Source organism: Astyanax mexicanus, chromosome 13 (genome assembly GCF_023375975.1).
Source record: "Astyanax mexicanus isolate ESR-SI-001 chromosome 13, AstMex3_surface, whole genome shotgun sequence".
Taxonomy (NCBI): Eukaryota; Metazoa; Chordata; class Actinopteri; order Characiformes; family Acestrorhamphidae; genus Astyanax; species Astyanax mexicanus.
The window spans coordinates 1,441,731-1,467,651 of NC_064420.1; the positions used below are offsets into that span (position 1 = coordinate 1,441,731).

Here is a 25,921-nt window from a genome sequence, read left to right on the forward strand (position 1 = left end):
AGTGATTCGCAATAGGGACTAGACAAGATGTGTCTAAGATGTGCATTTGCACATCTGTGTCAGCAATGTATTTTAGTTAAAAGCAAATAGATGTATTAATTAAAAAAGGATGTCTACAAACATTTGGCATATAGTGTATATGGGTGTTGTAGTGTCTCCCTCTGCAGGTTATCTAATAAATTACACATGATCTATCTCACTGTAACAAACCACAACTTTGGTTTTAATAGTATTTTATTAAATTCTATTAAAACAGCTTCAAACAACATATTACTGCTAAATACTGAAGATTCTTAACTGGAATGTAGAAAACACTTTGGGTCAGTTGTTAATATAAAAAAATCAGGTAAAAAAACAAACAAAATCATATGAAACATATAGCCTAATTAATGTATAAAACTGGAATTGAAGCCACATCTACAGAATATTATATAAAATCTGAAAAAGTACAAAAGGAATATGCTGTTGCTGTCGAGTCCTCTTTATGCTGCTCTGTGTACTGGAGGAACTGGAGGCTTCTGTGCAGGAACCTGCTGGTTCACCAGGCTCCAGAAGAGAGAAGGCACTGAGCTCCATCCTGCTCTTCCGGGCTGGCCTGCAACAGGAACCTCAGAAAGGGGCTGGTAGCCCTTCAGACACCTGAGGGGGAGAGGAGAAACAATAGTAATACATTTACAAATTTACAAGAAACTAGGACTGTTGTATTGGCAAGAACTGCATGGTATGGTAGCAGAGATCCCACCTCTCACGGAAGTTCATGGAGTCATTTTAATAGGGTCTACCTGATCATCGCTAGTTATTATGTTGGAAATATTTTTTAGAGAGGAATACACAAACACAGTGACTGAGAGTGACAAATAAAGCCTCCTGATTGGCCTAACTTCATGCGTAGTTGACCAGTGAGGTTTCAGAACACACAGATATACACATACATAGATTACAGATGACATTACAGGTCAAAAGTTTTAGAAAACCAACAATTTTCCCTTTTTTTTGGCCTTTAAGATGTTCAGGTCGAGTTAATAACTACCAGTAAACTACCAGAGACTTTAAGGGAAGAAAAACTTTACTTAAAATGTATTTTAGTATTGTAAAATAAACAAATAAATAAATAAATGTTGGTATTAAATAAACCCTGAAAAAAAAATACTTTGTTAAATAAAAGAGGTTTTGTTTTTTAGGTTTGAGGTTGTTTTTTTATAGCAAACAATCAATTGTTTAAAAGAGTACAGCTGGTAAGTAGCAATGGAAATAAACTAAGCTTTGTAAATGGATTTTAAGAAATGTGAATTTCCAAACTCTTGGAAACAGGAACAGATGGAGTTTCTGCTTTTACTGTCTCTACTGCAGCAGCATTTACACACTTACACATGTACAACACATTTACACTTTTATCATAATCACTAAAAAAAGACACAGAAACACAAAGAACTAGTAGAAATAGAAGTAGAAGTTCTTTTCTTTAGAGAAATTACAGATGAAGCCAGAGAGCGGTGAGTACTGTTTCCTACACCTTCAAATAAAGACTCTTGTAAACTGGAGAAAAAAAACTGCTACAGGAAGATGTCTGGCTGACCCACATGGAAACAACAGCTTTATCCTTTAGTTCAGATTAAAGGTTTAGCTTTAAGACACCAACACAATAAATAAATAAAATGTCTCAATATTTTTAGGTCCAAAAAGTAAATATAATTTCAAAATCACAGCATATTCTTTAAATAGAATGATAAACACCATTAAGTTGAGTTTTTCAGGCACACTCACTTAAAAACAAAGGCCACGGTTCCTAATGCTGATGCAACGACCAGGACGCCCAACACCATCGCAATAGTTCCCATACTGGAGAACCTGGAACCTGCTGATCACAAACAAAAACAGATGAAGATGAAGATACAGCACTGCATCACTGTAATACAGAATATTTTACTCTTTTTACATCAGTGCATGTTCTGTATGGAAAACGGCTTCAGAAACCGTCTCTCACCTATGATCACATTGACTCTGGCGCTAGTGACCGCCAGGCTGACATCATTAGTCATGGACACGTTGATGCAGAAGACTCCAGCGTCGTTGAAAAAGTGTCGGAGGACCAGCAGGCACTCTGGAGACGGAGAGACGGAGGTGCAGACGGTCTTTCCTGGAGTTTTACACTCAGCGTCCGACACCACGGTGCACACCTCAGTGGGCAAGCTGCCAACAGACAAACACAATGATGGTGAAGGACGTGCTTAGACATTTTTGTTTGTTGCTGAAGCTTTTTCTGAAGAACCTTTTAAAGGTCTAAATCAGGGGTGGACAGTTCATTTTCCCAAGAAGCCACATGATACACATGCAAGACTGATCTCAATTTGACTCAATTTAGAGTTAATTGTGTATCTTTGAGAAATGCAGTAATTATATGGTTTTGATCATCTGTTAATGATATGAGTATATGCTAGAGTTAGGAAATAAAAAATGTGAAGCATGCATGTTAAAAAATATATATTATAATATTATAATATTATATTATAACAAAATGTTTATATATTTGCAGTAAAGACCAGAATTAAATTCACTTATTATAAAGTAAAACTACTTTGGCTACTTGGTTTGTAGTCTAATTAAGCATCATTCATCTTCATTATTCGTTGTTTTTCACTATCTTTTTTAATTACTCTTGTTCAGTGAGAGAATTATAGTCTATTTTGGGCTTAAACAAGTGCAATGAAGTCCATTTCAATTGGTCAATTTATCTGTCTAATGAAAAACATGTATCTCTTCAATCTGAGACAGAAATAAAAGGGAGAATGGATTTAAGGAATTTGGAGAAAAGCTCAAATTCTATATATAAGGGACATTGTAATTGTGTGTTTAAATTATGTACTAAATTAAATATTTGTTTTTAATTGGACAGTAATGATATATAAAGGGCCACAGAGCCAAATTTGGCTCCAGATCCTTTAAGTCCTATCTAATATAACTTGTAATGATGGAAATTCTAATGATTTTCTTTTTTTTTAACACAGTCTTTATCATAAGCATGATATAAAATTGTAATTAATTGCATTTCTATAGCATTTCTCAAAGAACCTTCTAAGAAACTCCAGATATCATGCCTTTGTTGGACCTGTATGGGATTCCTAATTGGGATCCAGGAGGTTTTGTACAGGGTTTTTTATGTTGGCACCACATATCTGACACCAGATGTTCCAGGAGCTGGATGGGGAACCACTGATATAAAAGAAATAGCATCACCAGTACACACCTGCCCTGACAGGTAACAGTAAAATCCACGGCGTTCTGCTCCAGATCAGCCACCAGAACAGTACTGGAGGCATCGACAATCTCCACACTCTCAATCCCCTCTGAAACAGAAAACAAGAGCATCTTTAGCATCTCCATTACAAACATGTACCTTTATTAAACCAAAACAACTATTCAAGAATTATTTAAAGAATCTGGAAAAAATCAAATCACTTCAGTTTCTGAATCAGTTTCTCTGATTTTGTTATTTATAGGTTTATGTTTGAGTAAAATGAACATTGTTGTTTTATTCTATAAACTACAGACAACATTTCTCCCAAATAACAAATTAAAATATTCTCATTTAGAGCATTTATTTGGAGAAAATAAGAAATAGCTTAAATAACAAAAAAATGCAGAGCTTTCAGACCTCAAATAATGCAAAGAAAACAAGTTCATATTCATAAAGTTTATGGAATAATCCTGGTTTTTATCACAGATTTCATGTTCTCCTCCACCAGTCTTACACACTGCTTTTGGATAACTTCATGCTGCTTTACTCCTGGTGCAAAAAAATTATTCTAGCAGTTCAGTTGTGTGGCTTGATGGTTTGTGATCATCCATCTTCCTGATTGGATGTGTGATTTTATTCCAGAGGTTTTTAATTTGGTCAAATCAAAGAAACTCATCATTTTTAAAGTGTTCTCTTATTTTTCTCTAGAGCTGTATATTTTTTAACTATAAATATAAATATGTTTAATTAAATAAGTGTATCGTCGCTGTCCAATGAAAAAAATAAAATCTCCATTTTTGTGGATTTTTAGTTTACTACATAATTTGAACACACAAACTGTCTCTTACACTGTGTCGAAATTTCTTAATGAATAGACCAATAGAAATTTCACAAAATGACCTGAAATAAACTCTCTTTTTACACTGACTTGCATTGAAAGGTAAGAAGTTATATAGAAAAATAGATTCATTAAAACATATACTGTAATATTGACAGTGGTTCAGAAGCACAAACTCACCAACGACCTGAATCCCGGTGGAGAAAGAGCCGTAGCGGTAAATGACACAGTCCAACTCCACGTTTGGAACCTCACGTTTCTCGATTATAACAGCAGCTTGAACCTCCAGAACCTCTCTGTCCAAAACCACTGCATCCGGATCTGCTACTGGTGACCCTGCAGAAAACAACAAAGTCAGGTTAGAAGTCTATACTGTTTACTGTGTGTACATATATATTATAATAAAATAAACCCATGTATGGCTAAAGTGAAGCCACCTACCAGACAGTTCAATAGCAGCAGCAGGGCTGGTTGTAGTGGATGAATAAGCTGCAGAAGGCTCCTCATTCTGGGCTGGTATTGATGATTGATCATCTGAGCTCACTGGATCAATGGCTGCATTTGTTGGAGCTGGGGGAGTAGTTTTCATGCCGGGCACTGATGCAGCTGCCCTTCCACCTTAAGAAACACAAAAAGAAGCATTAAAACACATTATGTTCACATTATGATATGATATTTGTGTTATGGATATCATAATTTCATATATCATAAGTCCCATATATTTAAGCTGCAAAAACAGTCTGATTCAAATTCTTTGTTTTGGTCATGCCACAAAAATTAACACAAATATCCATATTGAAGTTATAAGGAGTGTTTCACTCTACATTTATAAGTCATAAAAGGAAAGGTGACAAAAACATACTGCATGTGAACTTAATCTGCATTTACAATTTATACTTTTAGGTGCTATAGGAACATATCATATTGGGTCATATGTTACACCCTAAACAAGACGCGTCATGATGCTCATTGCTATCTTATGCTTCGTCAACAGTCTATTTTCAGGTACATTCCTGGAGTATTGCTATCTTTGCAATGGAAAACACATGTGCTCCACTGGCTGAATACACAGAATTAACGAGCATGAACAAACAGCTCAGTTTCCTCTGCTGAGAAGCGTTTGTTGGACATGTCCAGGTAAATGCGCCATTAAAATAGCAATCCGCCAAAGTCGGAGCACACATGACTCTCTTAAAGGGAATGATGAGCAAGAGACACTCTGATTGGTTTATTTCTTGTTAGTCCCAAAAGTAACCACACCCATGATTAAATAAGAGAATTAATACATGGCTTTTGCTTTGCATTTTGAGACACAGAAGGTGTACTTTTCCTCTCGTTGCGATAGCTAAGACACACTGACACTCTCTAAATCAAGCTGCATGGTGCACATAGGAGGGACGCCTCGTCTATAGATCGCTAAAATAGGGATCTTGTGTTTTTTCTGTTGCTAAGATAGCAATACACCACGTGGCACGTGACTTTGCACATCCTGCTGTATGGATTTTTTTTCTATTGTCTTTAATTGCTTAAATACAGAATAGGATTCATGGTATTCATGCATTAAATTAAATGTGTATTATATTTATATTTCTTCATCAAATTCTTATTAATTATATATTATTGTTACTACTAAAACAGTATCTGACAGAGGTGCTAAATGCAGTGAGCGTACCTGTTGAGATGAGCTGTGAGTGAAGGGAGCTTCCTGTGGGACTGGCGTTGGTAGGAGTGTTTGCTGGAGTGACGCAGGACGGATCAGGAATGGCCGCCTGTACTACGACGTGTGGTTTATAGGAGCCTGTAATAGTGTAGGTATGAGTAACAGTGAGCTCCCTGGAGATGACTGTGCCACTGCCGTCCCCGAAGTCCCAGTTAAAGGTGATGTCTGAGTCCTCCAGGTAGTCACTGGGGTCGTGGAGAGCGACGCTGAACGCAACGGCTCGGTTCTGGATGAATTTCTGGTCGCCCTCGTCTTTATCGTTCACTTGTGAAAGAGAGACGGCAAAGGGAATCTGATCTGTAGGAGCAGAAAGAGGAGAAATAAAGACATGTATGAGTTTTAAGACTTTTTTTAAAGTTTTAAAACTTTTTTATTTTTTTATATTTCAATTTTATATCTGGCCCCTGGGGGGGTTAAGGGTGGCTTTGGGGTGGCAACTGCCCCCCAGAGATGACCCTATTGTTAAAAATTAATCAGTCAAGTGTCCTCTTCACTGGCCCGCTAGATTGGGTCCCTTCTTGCAATATAAAATAAAAATATATATACTGATGTTCCCTCTAGGTCAAGACATTTTTATACTGTCTTAACAAGAATCCATCTCTGGGTGCCCTTCTGCCCATCCACTTAAAAAAAAGCATTCCAATATGTACAGACTGCTATAGTGCACTACCCCCCCAAAACACATTTTCTAAAAGCCATAATGACTATAATGTTAAAATATTAAAATGTTATTTTTTATAAATTTGGAATTTTGGAGGATCTGTCATAGCTACACTTTTGGGAGATGTGGCGCAGCACTGTAAACTATTCCTGCTAAACATGAGTGAGTGAGTGAGTTACGTCAGCTACGTCAATAGGTTACTTCACTGCTAAGAAAACAGAATGTATATATATTACTCCTGTCGCGAGATCAGGGTTGGTTATAGTTCCATGCTCACCAGTGATGCAGAACTGAGTGGAGGCGTATCCGATGGGGATGAACTTTTCTCTTTTTCTGTAGTGGTAAATAACCACGTCCATGACATATGAGCCAAGAGGGATGTTGTCTGTGCTGATGGTCAGAGAGGAGGACGGTCCATCAGACACCTGCCAGTACTTTCCTATAGAACAAGATCAACAGCAGTTAGAATACAAGGCCATAAAAGATAAGAAAACAAAAAAGCATTCTAGTCTTAAAGTGATAACTTGCTTGGGCAAAGCTAAAAATTGGACTCTTCACAGAAGACGATCTTACTCCAGTCCTCTATGGACCAATCCTTTTGATAAAGGGTTTTTTTCTATCTTTACATGGCTTGAGCTCTGCCTCTAGGAGTCTTCAGTTTCTGACTTTTCTTACCATGCACTTCACCCCAGCTGCTGATTGCCATTCTTTTTGTAGGTCACTTGATGTAGGTCATGCTGCCGTTGCTGACTGACATTTGCATGATAAGTTGACAGTCAATCTCCAAACCTGAATCTTATTAAAAACCTCTGGAATATAATCAAGAGGAAGATGGATGGTTGCAAGCCATCAAACCACCAAGCTGAACTGCTTGAATTTTTGCTCAGAAGTGCCATAAGCTCTCCCAAAAGCAGTGTGTAAGACTGGTGGAGGAGAGCATGCCTAGAGCCGTTAGGTCATTCACTTCCACACAGAATAAAAGGGGTAAACTAAAACATTGACCAAAGCACACTCTTCCATGAAGATGTCTAAGGTCGCCATTGAACATACCGCAGGTTTTCCACACAAACACGTAAGGTGGTTTCTTGTCTCCATGTTTGCCGAGTGGAGACCCATCAGGAAAAACAGCATTACGGTCCCCCACGGTGTTCTCCTGAGGGTAGACCGGCTCACCCTTCCGGTGCTGAGTTCCTAATGGAACAGAATCAGTTTGGTTAAATTTATTCCATTAGAATCTGGTTCACCAGCTTGGTCATTGTTTTAAAAAATATGTTTAAAAATAACATGCATATATCTTATGCACATATTAGTTTAAATTCAGATTATTTAGACAAATGCCATAGAAATTGATTAATAAGCTTTTTAGCACTGAAAATGTATAGTATTTTTAATTTCTCCATCTATAACTCATTACTAACTCATGGACATGACATGGCATTATGATGCAAGACCCACCGTTTACAATGCAGTTTCTGGCCCAAACAACCTGTCCATCAGGTAGTACCATCTGATTGGCCGGGAACAATATATCGATGTTGAAGGTGACTTTAGCACCAGTCAGAGTTGGTGCATCATTACGGACATCAAACTTCACATCTCCTCCTGCAGAAATGAGTATAATTATTATTATTATTATTATTATCACCACTAAAATACTGGGCTAAACAAACAAAACTAAATGTATAACCACACATTTTACAGGTTTTCTTCACCTCTATGTAAATTAAATATCATAAATATCCTCAAATGTCTTGTTTTTAAAGATAAAAAATGTAATTTTCATCTGATAGTATGCATATATTTCCAAATATATGGTTACATATAAATTCATATGGTTATATATTCAAGAAATGATTAGAAATAATAATGAAAATGTCACCTGTCCAGCTGTTTTTATAACGTGGGTCTCCTGCCTTCCACACTGCATACAGTCTTGTGTTCCATGACGGGTAGCGAATAAATCTGGATCTGGATTCATTTTTCTGGACTTGTCCTTAAATGAGAAAATATTAAAAGCAGAACATTTTAAATTTTAAATCGCAAATTGAGAAAAACATGACCTTATTGGGGAACATGCAGTGTACATGTCTATAAAACATTAACATGACATCATTAATTCAAATTCTTTTTTATTTTTTAGTATTTATGCTATATGTAATGTATGCTTTCATTTGCTATTATCAGTTAAAAACTTGATGAATGAATGAATAAAAGTTAAACTACCTTCTGAACCTAATAGTAAACTGTGCTGTTTTATATCATTAAATCATTTATATCATCACCAGGCTCTGTCAGTTTTGTCACATGATTAATTTGCGTTATAAAAATAAGAAAACACTTAAAAATGATGAGTTACTTTGATTTTACCCAATTATAAACCTCTGGAATATATTCAAGAGGAAGATGGATGATCACAAACCATCAAACCACCAAACTGAACTGCTTGAATAATTTTTGCACCAGGAGTAAAGCAGCATAAAGTTATCCAAAAGCAGCAGTGTGTAAGACTGGTGGAGGAGAGAGAGAACATGATGCCAAGATGCATGAAAACTAAAACTGTGATCTCTTAATTTTTTCCAGAGCTGTATATTAATAAAGTCCTGGAATGTATTTCTATATTCTGGACCTGAATCTATAACTATAATCTTTAGCTGTGACCTTATAAGGTTATGGGGTGCGGGACAGTGTGACCTGCTGGGTGCTTGGCACGCTCCCTGCAGCTCTAATCTCTGGTAGCACCTAAAATCTGCTTTCTGAATGAGCAAAGTGTTAATCAATCCAGTGCATGTGATATTTAGCGCGTGATCACGCTTTAGCCTGTACTGTTATACTGACAGCAGCAGACACTGAAAGCCCTTAAAACCCTGATTAGTCCCGCAGTTTTACAGAGCGCTGGCTAACGTCCAGCACAACCGATGCTGCTGAGAGAATTTTATTTAATTTAACTGGTTTAATGCAGAATCTGTGGGATTTTTTCACCAGTTAATTCAGGCATTTTGATACAAGCAGCACACAGGATAATCCATAACGGCTTCAGATCTATAAATCTCTAATTCCTTTAGTTCTTGATTTACAGGGCCACCAATCACAATAGGGTATTTGTCCTCTTTTAACTTCTCTTTTTAACAAAAATGAACCGAAAGATTTTTACTCTTTTTTATTTACTGCCCGAACTTGCAGTATGAAATTAAGATAAAATAAAAAATATTTTATTTTAAATCATTGTATAATTGTAAAATATAAAATTATTAATTAAATGTGCAATTAAATGTAAATGTAAAGCAGCATTATTTAAGATTTTTTTATTTTAAATTAAAGCATTTTTTTTACAGATTTGGAAGTTGACAAAATATTCTAAATTAAATATAAAATATAAAATATATTATAAAATAAATTAATAGTATTAGTGTCCTAACACAACCATCTCTGCAATGCCTAATATACTAGTGCATCTGAAAAAAATAGAATATATTTGAAAAGTAACTTTATTTCAGTAATTCAATTAAAAATGTGAAACTCATATATTTTATATAGATGTATTAAACAAATAGTGATGTATTTTAAATGTTTATTTTTGTCTTTTATTGTTGATGATTATAAAGCTTACAGCCAATAAAAAAAAACACAAAAATCAGTGTCTCAGAAAATTAGAATATTATATATTAAGACCAATTGGTACTTTTGCTAAGCAGTGTGGGCAGTGTGCCAAGTCCTGCTGGAAAATGAAATCCACATCTCCGCTAAAAACACAGTGGATCAACAGCAGCAGATGACAGACATGTCTCTTTATCCAAACCATCACTGATCATCAGTACATTTTACATTTCATATGTAGCAGAGTGGAGCAGAGTGATGGTTGAAGATGTGGATTTCATTTTCCAGCAGGACTTTCCAGTGGCACACTTATATAATATTCTAATTTTCTGAGACACTGATTTTTGGGTTTTCATTAATAATCATCAACAATAAAATAAATAAACGCTTAAAATAGATCACTATAATACTATAATATATATAAGTTTCACATTTTGAACTGAATTAATGAAATAAAGCAGCTTTTCAATTATATATATTTTTTTAGATGCACTAGTATAAATATACAGTATGAAAATGTAAATATAATATAAATACTTACTTGCCGAGGCCACTGAAAATAAGAGCAATATTAAAAATCTTGAAAATAGCTTCATTTTGCTTCTTCACTCTGTAGTAAATGTGGTAAATGGAGTATCCAAATCCATCCACTAAACCAGCTGAGCTTCTCTATTTATATCAGAAATGATTCCAGCTCTGACATCACAGACTGGACATAACTGGCCACTCCCACCCCCCCCCCCACACACACACACACACTCACACACATTCCTGTATTTCTTTTTCTTTTCCATAATTGCACAAAAATATTAAGATATAATGTTTTGCAAGCATTGCACATTAATAGCGTATTAATAATACAATCAAGTTTAATAATACTGATTTTTTAATGCAATATTTTTGATATGCATTCAGAAAACTTAGTCCTGACTTCTGCACAGCTCTTCCCTCCACGCTAGAAAATCACACTGAGATTAAAGAGGACTAATAAGCAGTGAGCTTTTATAATGCATACATGTGATACGAAATGCTCTACAGATCTACCAAACTCGCCGTGTTTAAAGCCTTTGTTTTCTAAGTGGGTCAAAAGTCATGAGCAGCTTAAAGAGTCATTTCTATATTTAAATATTCCTATATTTTTATATTTATATGTTTCTGAACCAGGGGTAGAAAGTAATTAATTACATTTACTCAAGTTCCTGTAATTGAGTAGATTTTATTAGTAATTTATAATTTTTAAAATAGTTTTTAAAATAGGTAATTTTACTTTTACTTAAGTACTCATTTGGACACAAGTAATTTACTTTGCTACATTGGAAAACTCCCAATTACTGAGTGAAAAAAAATAAAAAATGCTGGGGGGAAAAACTATTGTCTGAATTAAAGAATATTTGGCACTATTAAAAACTATTTAATTTATGATTTGTTTTTACTTTTTTACACAAAATACTTAAAAGTAATTAAGTAACTTTTACTCAAAGTACATTTTAAATTAAGTACTTTCTACTTTTATTAGAGTAAATTTTTAGATGGGTACTTTTACTTTTACTTGAGTAGAATTTTAGCAAATTAAAGGTACTTTTACTTAATTACAATTTTTCTGTACTTTTTCCACCTCTGTTCTGAACACAGGTAGCATAAATAAATGTAGTGTAGCTCCACAAAATAATATACAGTATAATTATTATAACTATTTTAAATAATCGAACTATCAAACATTATCTACCCAACGATTTATTCCCTATTTAACCAGTGATTACATTTATTTAACGGTGTTTATTAACTTTTGAATGGTGATTTAAACATTTTGAACATTTTAACATTTAACAATTTTAAACAATGATTCAAAAATAAATATAATATAAATATAATCAAATTAAAACTGATTTAAACTCTATTGGAAAGTACTAAATGGTATTTATGCATCTGAACAGTGATTGCACAATTTTAAACACTGATTTAAAGCACTATTTTACAGCAATCTATAAGCGAGCTATCAACTGTGCACCATGCAGCTTGATTTAACGTGTATCAGTATGTCTTTGCTATCATAACAACGGGAAAAGCAATGTTGCTATTTATGCGATGCAGGCGGAAGGTGTGAAAATAGACTGTTCGTGGGGTGTGAGATAGCAATGAGCATCATGCACACAATGCATGTACTAATTCTCCTAATTAACCATGGGTGTAAGATAGTAATGAACGTCCTAAACTTCTGAACAGTGATTCTAACCTCTCAAACTCCAAACTTTCAGATGGAGTCATCATATACAAATACCAATCAGCCATAACATTAGTACCTTTAGTAAATAAACTGGAATTTATTTAACATTTCAGAGAAGTGAAGAAAAGCTTTTGTCGTTTATAGATTTGGCTAATTTAAATTGTTAATAAATCCCTTTAATTTCGGGATATTCCGGATGAGAGACAGGGTTAGGGAGTGTAAGCTGGAGAATTTAATAGTTTAATCCTGATTTGGACAGTGTTCAGCATTACTGTGTCAATAAAACAACAAGTCACACATTAAGGCTGAGACAAAAATGCCAGGAATGGAAAGTTAATCAGGATTATTCAGGCACTTGTGACTCTTGTTCACCCAGATTTATCCGTATAAAAACCCCACGCTTTTGGGATTGGAGTATTTCCCAGATAACCCTTCACTATTAGACTGTTAATTATTATGGCTAAAAATGCACCGTAACATTTTAGCAACAAAATAAACTTGTTCGTTTCAATAAACTGGAAAAAAATACATTGTGTATTAAATTAAAACTTGCTTTTGTGATCCACTACATGTATCAATACACTGTCTTTTCAAAAGTCATGGGACAGGAACTAGTATGGCGTCCCATGACTTTTGCCATGTCATTGGCATGCCAATGTACTCTACTGTAAATGTACTGGAATCAAAACTACCATTGTAAATAAAAAGTGCATTTAAGTATATTTTTACATTAAGTATACTTAACATGGAAAAGTACAAACTTTTAACATTGAATTTAATACGTACTTAAATACATACTAAATGTACTATTTTTAAAACAACTTATGTATATTATGGAAACTTATGCATATTTCAATTGTTATTTAAATACAAAATAAAAGCATTAGGTCGTGCTTTTGAGTGTTTTTTTCATATAACTTCTGCAAATTTAAGTAGATTTAAGTATGTATTTTTTAAACTTATGTATGTAAATTTTTAATACACTTGAAATATATTGTAAATGTACTACTTTGCATATTGATGCACATTATATATAAATATATTTTTTTTCCCCATATATTAAAGCAAATTACTTACAAATACATTTTGATGAATACAGAGAAAGTATATTACAAAGAAAATGCACCTTTAATATTCTTCTATTAATTTTTTTTCTAATTCTGGCTACTTTAAACATACTTTTAATGCTCTTACTGCTCTTTTTTTGTTTTACAAGGATACTTAAAGTTTAAAAGTAAAAGTAAAGTAATGGGACAAAAATAAAGCCATTAAGTCCAAAGTTCTATAGATGGGCTAAAATGCATCACAAACTGAAGCAGAAACTACAATTCAGTTTTCAGTTTTTCATAAAACATTTATTTACATGAGATTATATCAACCACATTTAGAAAAAGGAACAGAGTTCACGAAATGCAAACCTTAAGTTCATCTTGCCCGAGAAATGCTCAAAACGACTCGATCCAAAACCTGAGAGTTCATGTGGTACCACTGAACATAGATAGAAAAACATGTACATTTTCATAAAATAATTTCTTTTTTCTTCACATGTGAACAAAAGATACAGTGGTGATATGGATTGCATGAAAGCAACGATATTGCCTTTCCCCATCGGCACGAGGCCAATCTCTCGAAACCTCTCGCACGACTCCTTTATCTCCAGCACCATTCAGAAATTCAACAGGGAGAGTTCAGGAGCACGGCCTTTTGAATTTACTACAACGCACCCAACACACCCCGCGGGTCTGAGAGGAATGAGTGTTAATAATACTCGATACTGGATCAATAACATGCAGCAGGTAGAGCGAGTGCTAGTTTAATGCTGTGTCTACAGTGGCTTTGTATTTTTTTTATCGTAATAGTTTTCACAACGTTTCCAGACATAAAACCTCATTAACGATGTTCACGTTAACATTAATGCAAGAATGATACAGGAGGTTACTTTATTTTTATTTGAACAAAAACACAACCTCCACGTTTACGACGATTTCCAATCAGATGTGTGAGCAAAGCCTGGCATTTCGTAGCATGATCTACACCAGCTGCTGTAAAACGCAAACAAATAGCACAACTTTGGTAGTAGACAGTCGAGCAGGTTATCCGTATGAAAACGTACAAATACGTACGAATGAAGTTTACATACTTAACATAAAGCTTCACAATGGCTTATTATGGTCTCTCTTGCAATGAAGTGTTTGTTTTTTTTTAACTCCTGCTGTGAAAAAAAAAAAAAAAATCAGATCCTGTGCACAAAATGCAGCGAAAACATAATGCTGTGTCATGAGTGACGTTACAAAACCAGTAAAAGTAAGCTTTAAGATTGTGTATTTGAATGAAATGTACACATAATAATATATTCAGCATGATTTCACAACCATTTAAAACAATGACTGTTTCCCATGAGTGTCTACAACTCCAAAAAAAAAAAAAAAAAAAAAAATACAAGTTCTTCTAGTTGCAACATTTTCTAAAAAAAAAAAAAAAACACCAAAAGAACCCCTGTAAAAATAGAAAATAGTTTTTCTTTAACATTTACATAATTAACACAAAGCTAACTATTTTTAGGGGGAAAAATAAAATAAAATAAAATAACCAGTGACTAACTAATAAATCATACTTTTTAAGGGAACAGAGGATTTTTGTTTTTTTAAAGATATGGTGTAGAATTTTCATTCCTTTTTTAACAATCATTAAAAAAAGGACGAGATGCAAACCAAATAAAACAATATTTAAAAAAATAAATCCAGATTACATCCAAAGCAAATGACCTCTACTGTGCCCCAAAAGGCTATTTATTAATAAATATAGTTTAGAAAAGGGACACTAATGCTGTTAGTGAGTCTTAAAATCCATTTCTTAAAACAAAAGCACATTTCTTTTTCATTTCAATCAATAGTTACTCTCAAAAGAGGACGATGGCTTAAAAAAGCAAACCACAGGTCCCCCAGCAGTCAGTTACACAAATTCCATTATTCACTTTTTTCAAGACATAGTGTATATTTACACATTTATTTATATAAAATTGAGTGACATCAAAAATAGTATGTACATTTTTTTTAAATAAATAACACTTTTGCATTTTTTTTTGCTATATTTTAAATCATAACCTTTATTGCCACACAGACTGGTTTCAGGGAGGGAATAAAAACCAAAAAAATAAGAAAAGGAGGGATGTAGGCAAATAAAAAAAAGAACAGGTGGGGTAGACAAGCTTAAAAAAAATAAAAAATGTAAAAAAATAAAACTAAAAGTACACAGTTGCGTTGTTTCACAGATAGTGTTGCTCGGTTCGGTAAGCGTTACAGATTTTAGCAAAAATCTCCTTCAATAAAATTAATTAGTACCACTTTAAAATAAGACTACCTTTATAAAGGGTTTATAAATGCTGTACAATTAGTTTATTAATGGTTACTAATTAGGTTGTAAATGCCTTAAAAACCATCAATAATCAGTTATAACACATACGTAGAAAGGGCAACAGTAAAGAATATATAACTAATTATTAATGATTTTTAAGGCATTAACAACTTAATTAGTAACTATTAATAAACTAATTGTACAGTATTTATAAACCCTTTATAAAAGGTAGTCTTATTTTAAAGTGGTACCAATAAAATAATGAAAATATCTGCAAGTATCGGTTTGAAAAGTTGGCCATATATATGCTGATGCCTATGACTCTAAAATAATAGTAAATAATAATAAAAGTTGAGTATACATGGTACACACAATTTGAGTAAATGTCTTAATTTTATAAGCACACATACCACTGTAAGCAGTAAGCTGCTGGATTTGCATGGTATTGTGGGAACTGTAGTGGTTTAGGAGCGATGCATGTGGTCTGTAGTCTTATTTGATAAATAATAATAATAATAAAAAAGTTAGGTAAGTGATTTAAATGGAGATTTTCCATTAAAAATAAAATATAATCTACAAACTTAATCCCTGTCTAGGACACTAACCCTTGGGTTAGTAATTTGGATTACTTGCAAGGTCAAAGTAACATTTCATAGCATTAAAATTAGGGATGAACTGATTTGGACATTCTGGGCTGATGACACATTTACATATCTGCCGAAAACACATTTATAACTTACAAAGACACTAGACCACCATGGTTTAACTTTAAAACTAAAAAAGTACAGTAATGTACAGTAAAAATGGTTTTAAAAGTATTTCATATTATTTAAAATTTAAAAATTGCTGTTTTCTTTTTTAACAGGAATCACATTTACGACTAACAGATCATGCCATTTAAAAAAAACAAGAGTAGAAAAAGTTTCTCATTCCTGTTTTAAAACCAGAGCAAGAGGAACTGCAATATTAATTCATAAAAATATCCAGTTCTATACACTATACCATTCTTTAACGGTCTTTAAAAACACAATACTGCAATACTGAGTAAAAAATCTAAAAGCTAAATCTAATGAAGCCTGGGAAAATGCATTGAGCAGATTTAATAGAACATCATCCTTTGCTTGGCTCAGATCAATTCAGTTTAGAATTTTTAAAATTGAAAATTGAATTTATAAGTTTTATAAGTAAATGATTGTAAATATTGAGAGATTTGTGAAGTTTGCGAGCATTCTGTAACGCTTACCCAAGGTAGCAACAGCAGTTGCATGGATAGGTCAGTTTAGTGATACATTACTTTGCTGTATAAGTATAAAAAATTCCCGGAGAAAAATGCTCCTGTAAATAAAAGACGGAGAGAAAGGGACGGAACTAAGGAAGCTCAGCCTAGGACTGTGCGCTTGGTTGGCTGGGCCGGAGGGAGGAGACATGGTGGCGTGGGATTCATTTAGGCAGCGGCGGCAGCTGTGGAGGGGGGTCGGACGGGAGGGGCGGAAGCTGGGTGCCGCCCCCGTATCTGTACTCCCCGTACTGGGAGTGGTAGTCAAACATGGGTGGCTGGGTGGGCTGCACCCCCTGTGCGCTCAACAGCGAGTTTAGCATGTCGAACGTGTCCTGGTACTCGTTGGACTGGTTCCCGCCGGCGACGCTGTGGCCGTTGGTGTCGGCCTTGTCGCCTTTGGAGTGCGAGTAGCTCTCCTGATGGTGCGCGAGTCCGAGAGCGGGCAGCATGTCCGCACTGTGAGCTAGAGGCATGTTCAGGGGAGGCAGGTGATACGAGTTTCTGGAGGATTTGCTGATTTTAGAAGGGTGGGAACTTGCTGACGGTTCTGAGGCGTGCGGTCGCTTTCTGGACGAGGAGGAGGACGAGGAAGAAGACGAGCTCGTTCGCATGGAGTCACTCGACTGGGCTTTTTTGCTACTTCCAGACCCGCTCCCAGAACTAGAGTGTTTATGTGCCGAGGAGGATGACGAGGAGATGGAGCCGCTACTAGAAGAATGGTGGTGGTGATGGTGGTGGTGCTGATGGTGATTGGACCGCTCCCTGTGTTTTTCTTTGCTCTTACCTTCTTCTGAAGATCCTCCTCCTCCTCGCCTGTCTGGAACACGAATGCGCACTTTAATGTCCTGCCCAGACCCTCGGCTGCTGTGGCCCTGCGATTGGCCACTGCTGGGGTGTAGGCGCATCTTTAATGAGCTGTGACCTTGCCGCTCGTCGAGGGGGATCTTTAGAACGATAGGCGATGGATTATTTGGGTCTGATGAGCTGGAGCTTGAGTGGTGGGAGCTGGAATGCTGCTGCTGCTGCTGCTGCTGGTGGTGATGGTGCTTCTCCTTCCGCTGCTGGCTCAACAGGGCTTGGGCTGCTGTGGCATACTCTCGCTTCACGCTGGCCTCCATGTGCTCCAGTTTCTTTTTCTGCGCCGCCAGCTCGTCGGCGTGCTTGGCGCGGTATTCGCTCAGGCTCAGGGAGACCCTGGCGGTCGGCTGTAGTTCGTGGTTGCTTTGCTGCTGCAGATCTTTACCTGCAGGCTGCCAGGTGGCGCCCTGCTCGTCTCTGGAAGAGGAGGAGTCCGAGGGAGGAGCAGTGAGGCTCATTAAGCCGGCCAACGTGCTTCCAGACGACGCCATAGAAATCATGTTCATCATGGTCTCGGCCTTGTCGCTGCCCTCCTGGACCTGGGGCTTTTTGTCTGTCTGGCCTCCTGCCTGGGATAAGAGGACAGTGAAGGTGACATAACTGGTCCCAAACAACAAAGTACAACTACATCTACCTCTTGGTTCTTAATATCAATATCAAGGATGTAATGATACAGTAAGTTCTCTAAGAGCATTTTTTACACCAGCACTATTTGGTTCGCTTGTACACTTAGAGCTCTTAGGATCAATTAAGCAGGTGTAAAAACAGTCAAGGCTGTGAGCAGTGCACGCTGCACATAACATGCTCTTAGTGTGTAAACAGCATGGAGCAGCAGAGACAGCATTTGTTCATAGCTGTAAATTATCTGGCTAATACATCAGATTCGAGTTTAGCTCGAATAAAAGAAGTATATTTGATAGCTGGGTGAGATAGAGACCAGATCACGTTCTCACCACAAGGTAACTGCTCTCTTCACTAGCTTGTTTAGGTCTCAATGAACCAGAGACGTTTTAACCGGACCAAATAATGCTGGTGTGAAAACACAGAAAGGCTAGAGGCATATATGTATATGTTTGCATTATGGCTACCTTACATATCTTGCATCTTTTTGCATGTCCTTAAAAATGAATGTGAAGTGTATGCAAAGTTATTAAAGCTTTAAAAAGGCTACCTACACCTGTATGATGTTTTCTTACCACTGTGGCAAGTAGAGACACCTAGTGGAAGCCTCCAATAATTAATGTAGCATATAGGCAAGTATATGAACCACTAAATTTAAAATGTAGCCGATGGTCTACGTAAACGGTAGCAAGTACATATTTATTCATAAGCAAAAATGCTGCAGACAAGAGGACTTACTTTCCAGTTTCTGATGCGTTTTAATCTGTTAGGGGTCTTTTCCAAGATCTGGAGAAACTCATGTGTGAGCTCTGCAAAACAATGTTTAACAAACCTCAACTTGAGAAGAACAAATAAGCTTACATAAACAACAGTACTTATCAACAGAACACACGTACCATCCAGAAGCTCGAGCGTGACTTTTGAGTCAACATACTCCCACCAGTGCTTGCCATCAGTGGACACAGGGATTTCCCAATTGGACCATTTACATGCCAAATGAATGCACACACAAGCAACAACTGTTGGACTGTACTGTAGGCAGAATGTTGTCAAGTGAAGACTGCAGTGACGGGTTGATCCATGAAAGCAAAAAACAAAGAAACAAATAAGTAAATATTAATCACAACAGAGAAATTATTATAAACCTTTAATCCAGCTGTCAAGTTATAAATCAGCTAAAGCAAACTGAAATCTACAATCTTGTATTAGTGAGGAAAGCTGTTTAATTGTGTTGATTTGAGAAAGAATTAACACACCTGTTGGTCGCCATAAAGTACGACGTCTGGGCCAAGTCCTTGCTCGCTGCAACAGAACAAGCAAGATTGTTTCAAATGAAAAATTCCTAGAAATAAGCCTCTAAAACTCCAGCTCCTTCTGAGCGGATGAAATTAATGCTGTTTTCTATTTACCTCGGAAGTCAGATTTCAGAGCTGGGAATAACTTCACCCCTGAGTCGACCATGTTCCCAATTAAACATACAAATAATTTGCAGGAGAGAAAAAAAACAAATAAAAACAACAGGTCAAAGTATATTGTTTGCCATTATATGGTAGTGTTTTATGGGAAATACAGATATATATGTTTATGTATATGTATAATAGTGCATCCCAAAAAAATATATATATCATATATATATTTTAAGCGTTTATTTATTTTTTAATATAAATAATAATAAAGGCTTACCAGCCAATGAAAACACAAAATGTAATATACAAGACTAATTCATTTCACTTCAGTATGGGCAGTGTGCCAAAACCTGCTGGAAAATGAAATCCGCATCTCCATAAAAGTTGTCAGCAGAGGGAAGCATGAAGCGCTGTGAGATTTTCTGGGAAAACACTGCACTGATTTAAAACACACTTAACCCCGTTGAGAATCTTTGGGATGTGCTGGATGGAGAAGGCTTTGTGCAGCTGTCAGACTCTAAAATCATCAATACAAGACCTTGGTGAAAAATTAATGCAATCAAAGCTAAAGGCGGTCCAACAAAATATTAAAAGTGTGTGATGTTAGTGTGTGTTTTTACTGCATTGCCAAAATATTGGATCGGACTTGGTATCAGAAAACACAAACAATGCAAAAATGCAAACTATTAAAGCGATTAAAACTGTAATTCCAACATCCGAGTTTAAATAGAACGCAGCACTAATAATGTGCATTGGTGTACAAGTATGTGACTGAGCTACAAATGGCACTTTTAAACTGCATGTTACCTACACTACTCAACTCGACTTTTAGGTAACTGGAACCACGTACATTTTTTTAGTACCTGCTCGCTCTTGGTTCCAAGTGAGCAAGGTAATGAGTACAACACGACAACTCTATAAATAGTAGAGTTGAGCAAAGTATGTACCATGCAGTGGAAAAGTTAAAACTGGTTATAAAGAGGACCTTACCTCGCACAAGCTGAGTGCACTTGACTACATGACTGTGAGGATGGTCAATGGTGATATCAAAGGCTAGAGCGACAAGGACAGAAGAGAAACAGAGAGAAACAGTGAGATTTAAATGAGCTAAATAAAAAAAACAGTAAGCTTACAGGTCAGTACAAATGCAACACATCTGGGCTTTTGGATTGGCTAAAGAATTCATGGCCGTTTGTGTCGTCTCTGTACTTTTCACAGCCCAATTAGGACTGTGCTGTAGCCATTTAGCTTTACTGATTGTAACGAAGTGCTCTGTTCTGTTTCTTCAGACGAATGATCCTAGACAGGACAAATATATATATATTTTTGGAGTTAAAAAGGGAAATGCCTTTCTTTGCAAAATGTTTTGAGCCACTCTTACAGTTAATATAATAAAATATAATAAACAAAAAGGATGACCAACAAATCAATTTTTCTCTGTGCCAATCTGCATTTGTGTAAAGAATGGCTCAGAAATTCTCTAAAAAGGTATGAAAAAAAGGGAAAGCACTGCCAGGTTGACATGGAAACAAGAAAGAACTGAAAAAAGGTGAGACAGTAGCAACAGTGGCTGAGTTACAAGGAGCTTTCTTTGTAATGCTCTGGCTGATGGCCGACTCCCGGGACTGTGCTGTGGACGGGAACAAACAGGGTTAAACACAGTGCTTCTCTCTAAAGTCACTCATAGACCCACTTCCTCCGTTCCAAACTTACCGAGGGTCTGGAGTATTATGCTCTCAAGAGCGACCAGGTCTTGGGATTGTTGCACGTACGTCTGAGATCGAGAGGACAGGCAGGTTACTCACAGGCTCGCACGCTCTCACGTCATATTCTCTCTCTTTCTCTCGCTCACTACAACTGTTTCTAGTTACCGTATTTTTCGGACTATAAGGCACACTTAAAATATTTTAATTCCCTCAAAAATTGACAGTGCACCTTCTAATCCGGTGCTCCTTATGTACTGATTTAAACAGTCAGGTATTAGGAAAGAAGCAGCAAAGCCACTCCGCTGAAGTACAGAGTTATAAGGGTGAGCTGTCAGTAAAGTTTCTCCAGCACTAAGGCGGGAGGCTTTTTTATAATTAGCTACATGGAACAAACCGCTATCTGATAGTGCCCTGGGTTACCGGAAAGCTCAGGGTTCCTCAATCTAGCGCGTTCGGGTAAAATTCACATCCCACTAGCATTGCGTTTAGCAGCTAATGCTAATGCTGCTGCACCTAGCCTTAATGCTGGAGAAACTTCACTGAAAACTCGCGCTTAGACAAAATTTTGGAAACATGGCAACACCCTTGCTCACTTCAATATAGGAATCCTTACTAAGTCCGAAAATTACGGTAATCAATACTTCACAATAAAACACCTCAGTTCAATCACTTCCATCAACAGTCAATTAAAGCACACTAAATCAGACATACAGGAGTGATCAGACTGAAGTGTTAGGCACACAAATCATCCACCCTGAAAGGAAGAAAAGTCATGAGTTAATCTCGCACTGAAAGAATTAGCACGCTTAGCCAATGGCGGGGTCTGAGAAGCGGCAAAGGTTTGCTGAAGCATTAACAGCCAATTGCTGTGAAGAATATGAAAAATGTTCCACACCCTGTTTGAAGAAAAAAAAAATAGTAATAATAAGAGGGATGAAAAGAGGGCTGTGCAAGAGTGGCTGCTTCACATTAGAACATTTTTAATTCCGGTCTACAGTTATGATTAATTGAAGCTATCAATAAAGACAAGGGTGTGGAGGATTGAAGAATAATTGAAGAAATTTGAGCAAATTTATGAATAATTGGACAGACTTTAGACTAGAAAGAATGGGTCTTAAACATCTTTCAACAAACAACCTGAGACTATCACAATTTTTGTCCTGTTTACATCAAGTATTACCATGAAAATATGAGTGACTGGATCACAAGCAGTGTTCAGCAAGGACAGAATCTTCTGTCTAATAGAGAAAATCGGCACATTAAAGGCAAATCTACAGCCTGAGAGACAGATGAGCCTTCTGCTTGTGTTTCTTCTTCTGCTGGTATGTCTGTGTATCTGTGACTGTTTAGTGTAAATACTAATGTTATTAAGCAACCTTGGGTTTAGCCATCAAATACAAGGTTGTGGGTTCAATACCCGAGGTGGGCAAGCTCAGAAATATAACTGCACAACGCAGACTGCAGCTGCTGTGATTGGTCTGTCGAGCCTTGTGTTACCGCCCACAACACTACAGCAAAGACCGTCCACCTTTCTGTGCATTTGTTCTCACAATATCACTGTGTCTACTGAGTGTACTCACGATTGTATATGTGTGTGTTCACTGTATGGATGAATTAAAAGCGATGGCCAAATTCCATGGTGGTCTTGTCTTGTAACAAAGTCTCACTGACTCTTGTTATCTGTTCACTCTAAATATATATATATATATATATATATATATATATATATATATATATATATATATATATATATATATATATATATATATATGCTAATACCAGATGCAAACAAGACTTCTGACACCAAAAAATAAAATGACTGCTTTCTTTCAGAGTGGCTTTTACGTGTGACAACTTATCACAGTTACTTGGGCCTCATTTACAAAGCTCTTAAAGATAGCTCAGACACACATTCATCCATGCTGCACAAACATACTGTCTATTAGAAATATAATACTTACGTCACTCCTACTGTCCAGAGTAGGGTCCTGAGGATTTAAACATGCATGGGCCACCCTGATTACATGTTCCAACTTACGAGGCTGTTCCTCCACCTTGGATGCTAAAAAGAGTGCAGCTGGAGCGATCACCTGCAACAGCACATGGCAGACAACAAAATAATTAAAATAGAATTACTACCTTTTAAAAGAGCAATTGGCTTTTCATATTTTCATAGTGTTTAAGCATTAGAATTGAAATACATGTTTAAATATTCTAAATAAATAAATTAAACATACTTTTTCTACACATGCCTCAAAATACAAGCTCTAAGCAGAACACTTACATTACGATGAAAGAGTGTGAAGGACTGGACCATGTAGAAACGATGCATGTAGACGATGCCAGTGTTGATTGACAGTTGGGACCTGTTAATCTAAGGTTAAGGACCATATCTTTCTAGGAACAATCAAAATACCGCACCAATATAAACATGTACCTGTACCGCTGTCTGTTAATTAAACTGTTTCTCACTAGGGATGCCACCCAAGTGCTTGTGCAGTCTCCGAAATTTAAGAAATGACAACTGGCTGGTCTTTCTTTGCAAGCCATCAGACTCCTGCAACTTATTCAGAACGTAGCAGCATGAAGTTGTTTTCACTTTTCCTAAGTTCAGCCATTTAACATCTTAAATTTGTGAAATGAACTTTCCTCAAGCACCTGATTAGCAAAAAGGCTGGCCGAGAAGAGTATCAAAATCCCTCTCCTCCACCACAGACATCTACACCACACGCTGCATCCGCAAAGCCACCACCATCCCTCACACAGACTCTTCGCTCTGATGCCGTGAAGATACAGGGGCATTCGAGCCTCCACTACCAGACTCTGCAACAGCTTCTTCCACCAGGCACTCAGTCTCCTCAACACTCAGAGACAGAGCTGAACCCTTTCATCCACCATACACCCAACACACTCACGCAGAACTGAACTGAACTCCTATTGTTTTGTTGTTCCATGTTGCACCATGATTCCGGAGGTACATCATTTCATTACACTGTGTACCTGAACTCAGATGTAGCGTTAATGACACTAAAAGCCTCTTGATTTGACTAATTAAATATTGCTAGTGGCTTCATAAACAAAATATATCCCAGATACCTGAAATGTAATGATATAAACATCACAAAATAGGATAAAACACCATGTTTTAGCTTATTACAATCACATAAGAGAACAAAATAAAAATATCTAACATAAAGCTAGCTAACTAAATGGCTAAAAACAAAGATTTGCCTCTGCATAATAGCGAAACTGAAACTCGCCTGCCTGCATAACTAGCTAAAGCTATCTTAGCTTAGGTTTGCGTAGATACCTAAAAGCCTGCATTAAAACACAACGTATGGCCTTTGTTTATCTAAATAGGCTAGCAAACTTAGGTTAAAAACCTACAAAATGATTTCTAAATCGCTTTAAAATAGACAAAACAAGCAGAAAACAAGCTAACTAGATAGCTGTAGTGTCTTAGCCGCTAGCTAACGTTAGCTAGCTACCAAGCTAACAACAAGAACAACTCTGAAGTAAAATCGCTCTTTTACCTATATATTTAACGAAAAGTCGCTAACTGTCTAAGAGAAAAGCTTCTTAAGTCTAGATTTAGGGATATTAAAACGCTCTAATGCCGATTATTTAGTCAATATATTAGTTAGCTTAGCAGCAGCTCTGCTATTGTTCTTTATAAGGAGCTGGCTAATCCAGGTCCGGAATTTAAAAATCCGTTCCTGGATTTCGCAGCGAGTGCCAGGGCGGCTCGGCTGCAGCTGAGCCGCCCAGGCGCTCGCAGCGAAATCCAGGAACGGATTTTTACACTCCGGACCTGGATTAGCCAGATCCAGCCGAGGCCTACACATCCCAGAAGTCTCAGCCTGCAGGCGGCTAAAGCTAGTTAGCTAGCGTCGCCGGTTCACTCACGACAGCCTGGTTCAGCCTCAAACGGCGTTCAAAGCGTGATTTAACGTCGTTTTAACTCCTTACTGAACGAAGCACTGGTCCGCCGGAGCCAGCAGCCGGTGTACCCTCTCCTTACCGGCCCCGAGCTGCAGCCAGTGCGCGGAAAAAGCTCCGGTGTAAAGGATACAGGTTGAGCCGCTGCCCCATGTCCTGGATGAAGTTGGCCGCCTGCTGCCGGTAAGACAGCTCTTTGTCGGGGTCGAGTCCTGCCCGTCGGGACGGGCTGTTTTCGATCTGTTCGCGGGTAAAATACCATCTACTCTCTTCCTCCAGAGGAGACACGAACGAAGCCGCCATTGCTGAGAAGGGCAATATTTTTTAAAAATCGTGGTTCGTCATAGGAACTGCGTCGGCGTCGCACCGACGTCATCAGACTCGCAGGCTGGGGCGAGCAGTATCGAATCGGTTCCAACGAACCGATTCAGTCACGAAGCACTGAACTGACTCGGCACGAACGTCGAATCAACGTTCAGTGTTTCA

The 25,921-nt window shown here is 36.9% G+C and overlaps 2 protein-coding genes across 4 annotated transcripts; both read right to left on the reverse strand.

The window, feature by feature from the left end:
* Positions 1-216: 216 nt before the first annotated feature.
* pmelb (premelanosome protein b) lies at positions 217-10,685 on the reverse strand. 2 transcript variants are annotated; one of them, XM_022677091.2, is made up of 12 exons: positions 10,590-10,685; positions 8,334-8,447; positions 7,910-8,056; positions 7,505-7,645; positions 6,732-6,893; positions 5,746-6,090; positions 4,515-4,691; positions 4,254-4,409; positions 3,245-3,344; positions 1,985-2,190; positions 1,765-1,855; positions 217-639 (listed from the first exon to the last, which is right to left on the reverse strand). In XM_022677091.2, exons 1-12 carry the CDS (start codon positions 10,642-10,644, stop codon positions 483-485), a joined length of 1,851 nt encoding a protein of 616 aa, XP_022532812.2. In that variant the 5' UTR covers positions 10,645-10,685; the 3' UTR covers positions 217-482. The 2 variants fall into 2 exon arrangements, with proteins under 2 accessions (XP_022532812.2, XP_049319048.1); XM_049463091.1 differs by having other exon boundaries at positions 1,765-1,858.
* A 2,920-nt stretch (positions 10,686-13,605) lies between these two features.
* On the reverse strand, positions 13,606-25,906 carry ccnt1 (cyclin T1). 2 transcript variants are annotated; one of them, XM_022677079.2, is made up of 10 exons: positions 25,569-25,906; positions 23,781-23,862; positions 23,458-23,586; positions 21,504-21,564; positions 20,781-20,843; positions 19,794-19,832; positions 19,641-19,686; positions 19,281-19,444; positions 19,123-19,193; positions 13,606-18,332 (listed from the first exon to the last, which is right to left on the reverse strand). In XM_022677079.2, exons 1-10 carry the CDS (start codon positions 25,736-25,738, stop codon positions 17,067-17,069), a joined length of 2,091 nt encoding a protein of 696 aa, XP_022532800.2. In that variant the 5' UTR covers positions 25,739-25,906; the 3' UTR covers positions 13,606-17,066. The 2 variants fall into 2 exon arrangements, with proteins under 2 accessions (XP_022532800.2, XP_022532801.2); XM_022677080.2 differs by lacking the exon at positions 19,794-19,832.
* Positions 25,907-25,921: the final 15 nt, after the last annotated feature.

What these genes read in the sequence shown, in the direction of transcription:
- pmelb (XM_049463091.1), bottom strand. Translation starts at nt 10,644, where the DNA reads ATGAAGCTATTTTCAAGATTTTTAATATTGCTCTTATTTTCAGTGGCC. An exon ending in CAGAAACTGCATTGTAAACG is followed by an intron (nt 7,646 to 7,909) that starts GTGGGTCTTGCA and finishes CTGTTCCATTAG; the next exon opens with GAACTCAGCACCGGAAGGGT. An exon ending in CAGAGTCAATGTGATCATAG is followed by an intron (nt 1,859 to 1,984) that starts GTGAGAGACGGT and finishes GTTTGTGATCAG; the next exon opens with CAGGTTCCAGGTTCTCCAGT.
- ccnt1 (XM_022677079.2), bottom strand. Translation starts at nt 25,738, where the DNA reads ATGGCGGCTTCGTTCGTGTCTCCTCTGGAGGAAGAGAGTAGATGGTAT. An exon ending in CATAATACTCCAGACCCTCG is followed by an intron (nt 20,844 to 21,503) that starts GTAAGTTTGGAA and finishes TTGTCGCTCTAG; the next exon opens with CCTTTGATATCACCATTGAC. An exon ending in AACGCATCAGAAACTGGAAA is followed by an intron (nt 18,333 to 19,122) that starts GTAAGTCCTCTT and finishes CTCTTATCCCAG; the next exon opens with GCAGGAGGCCAGACAGACAA.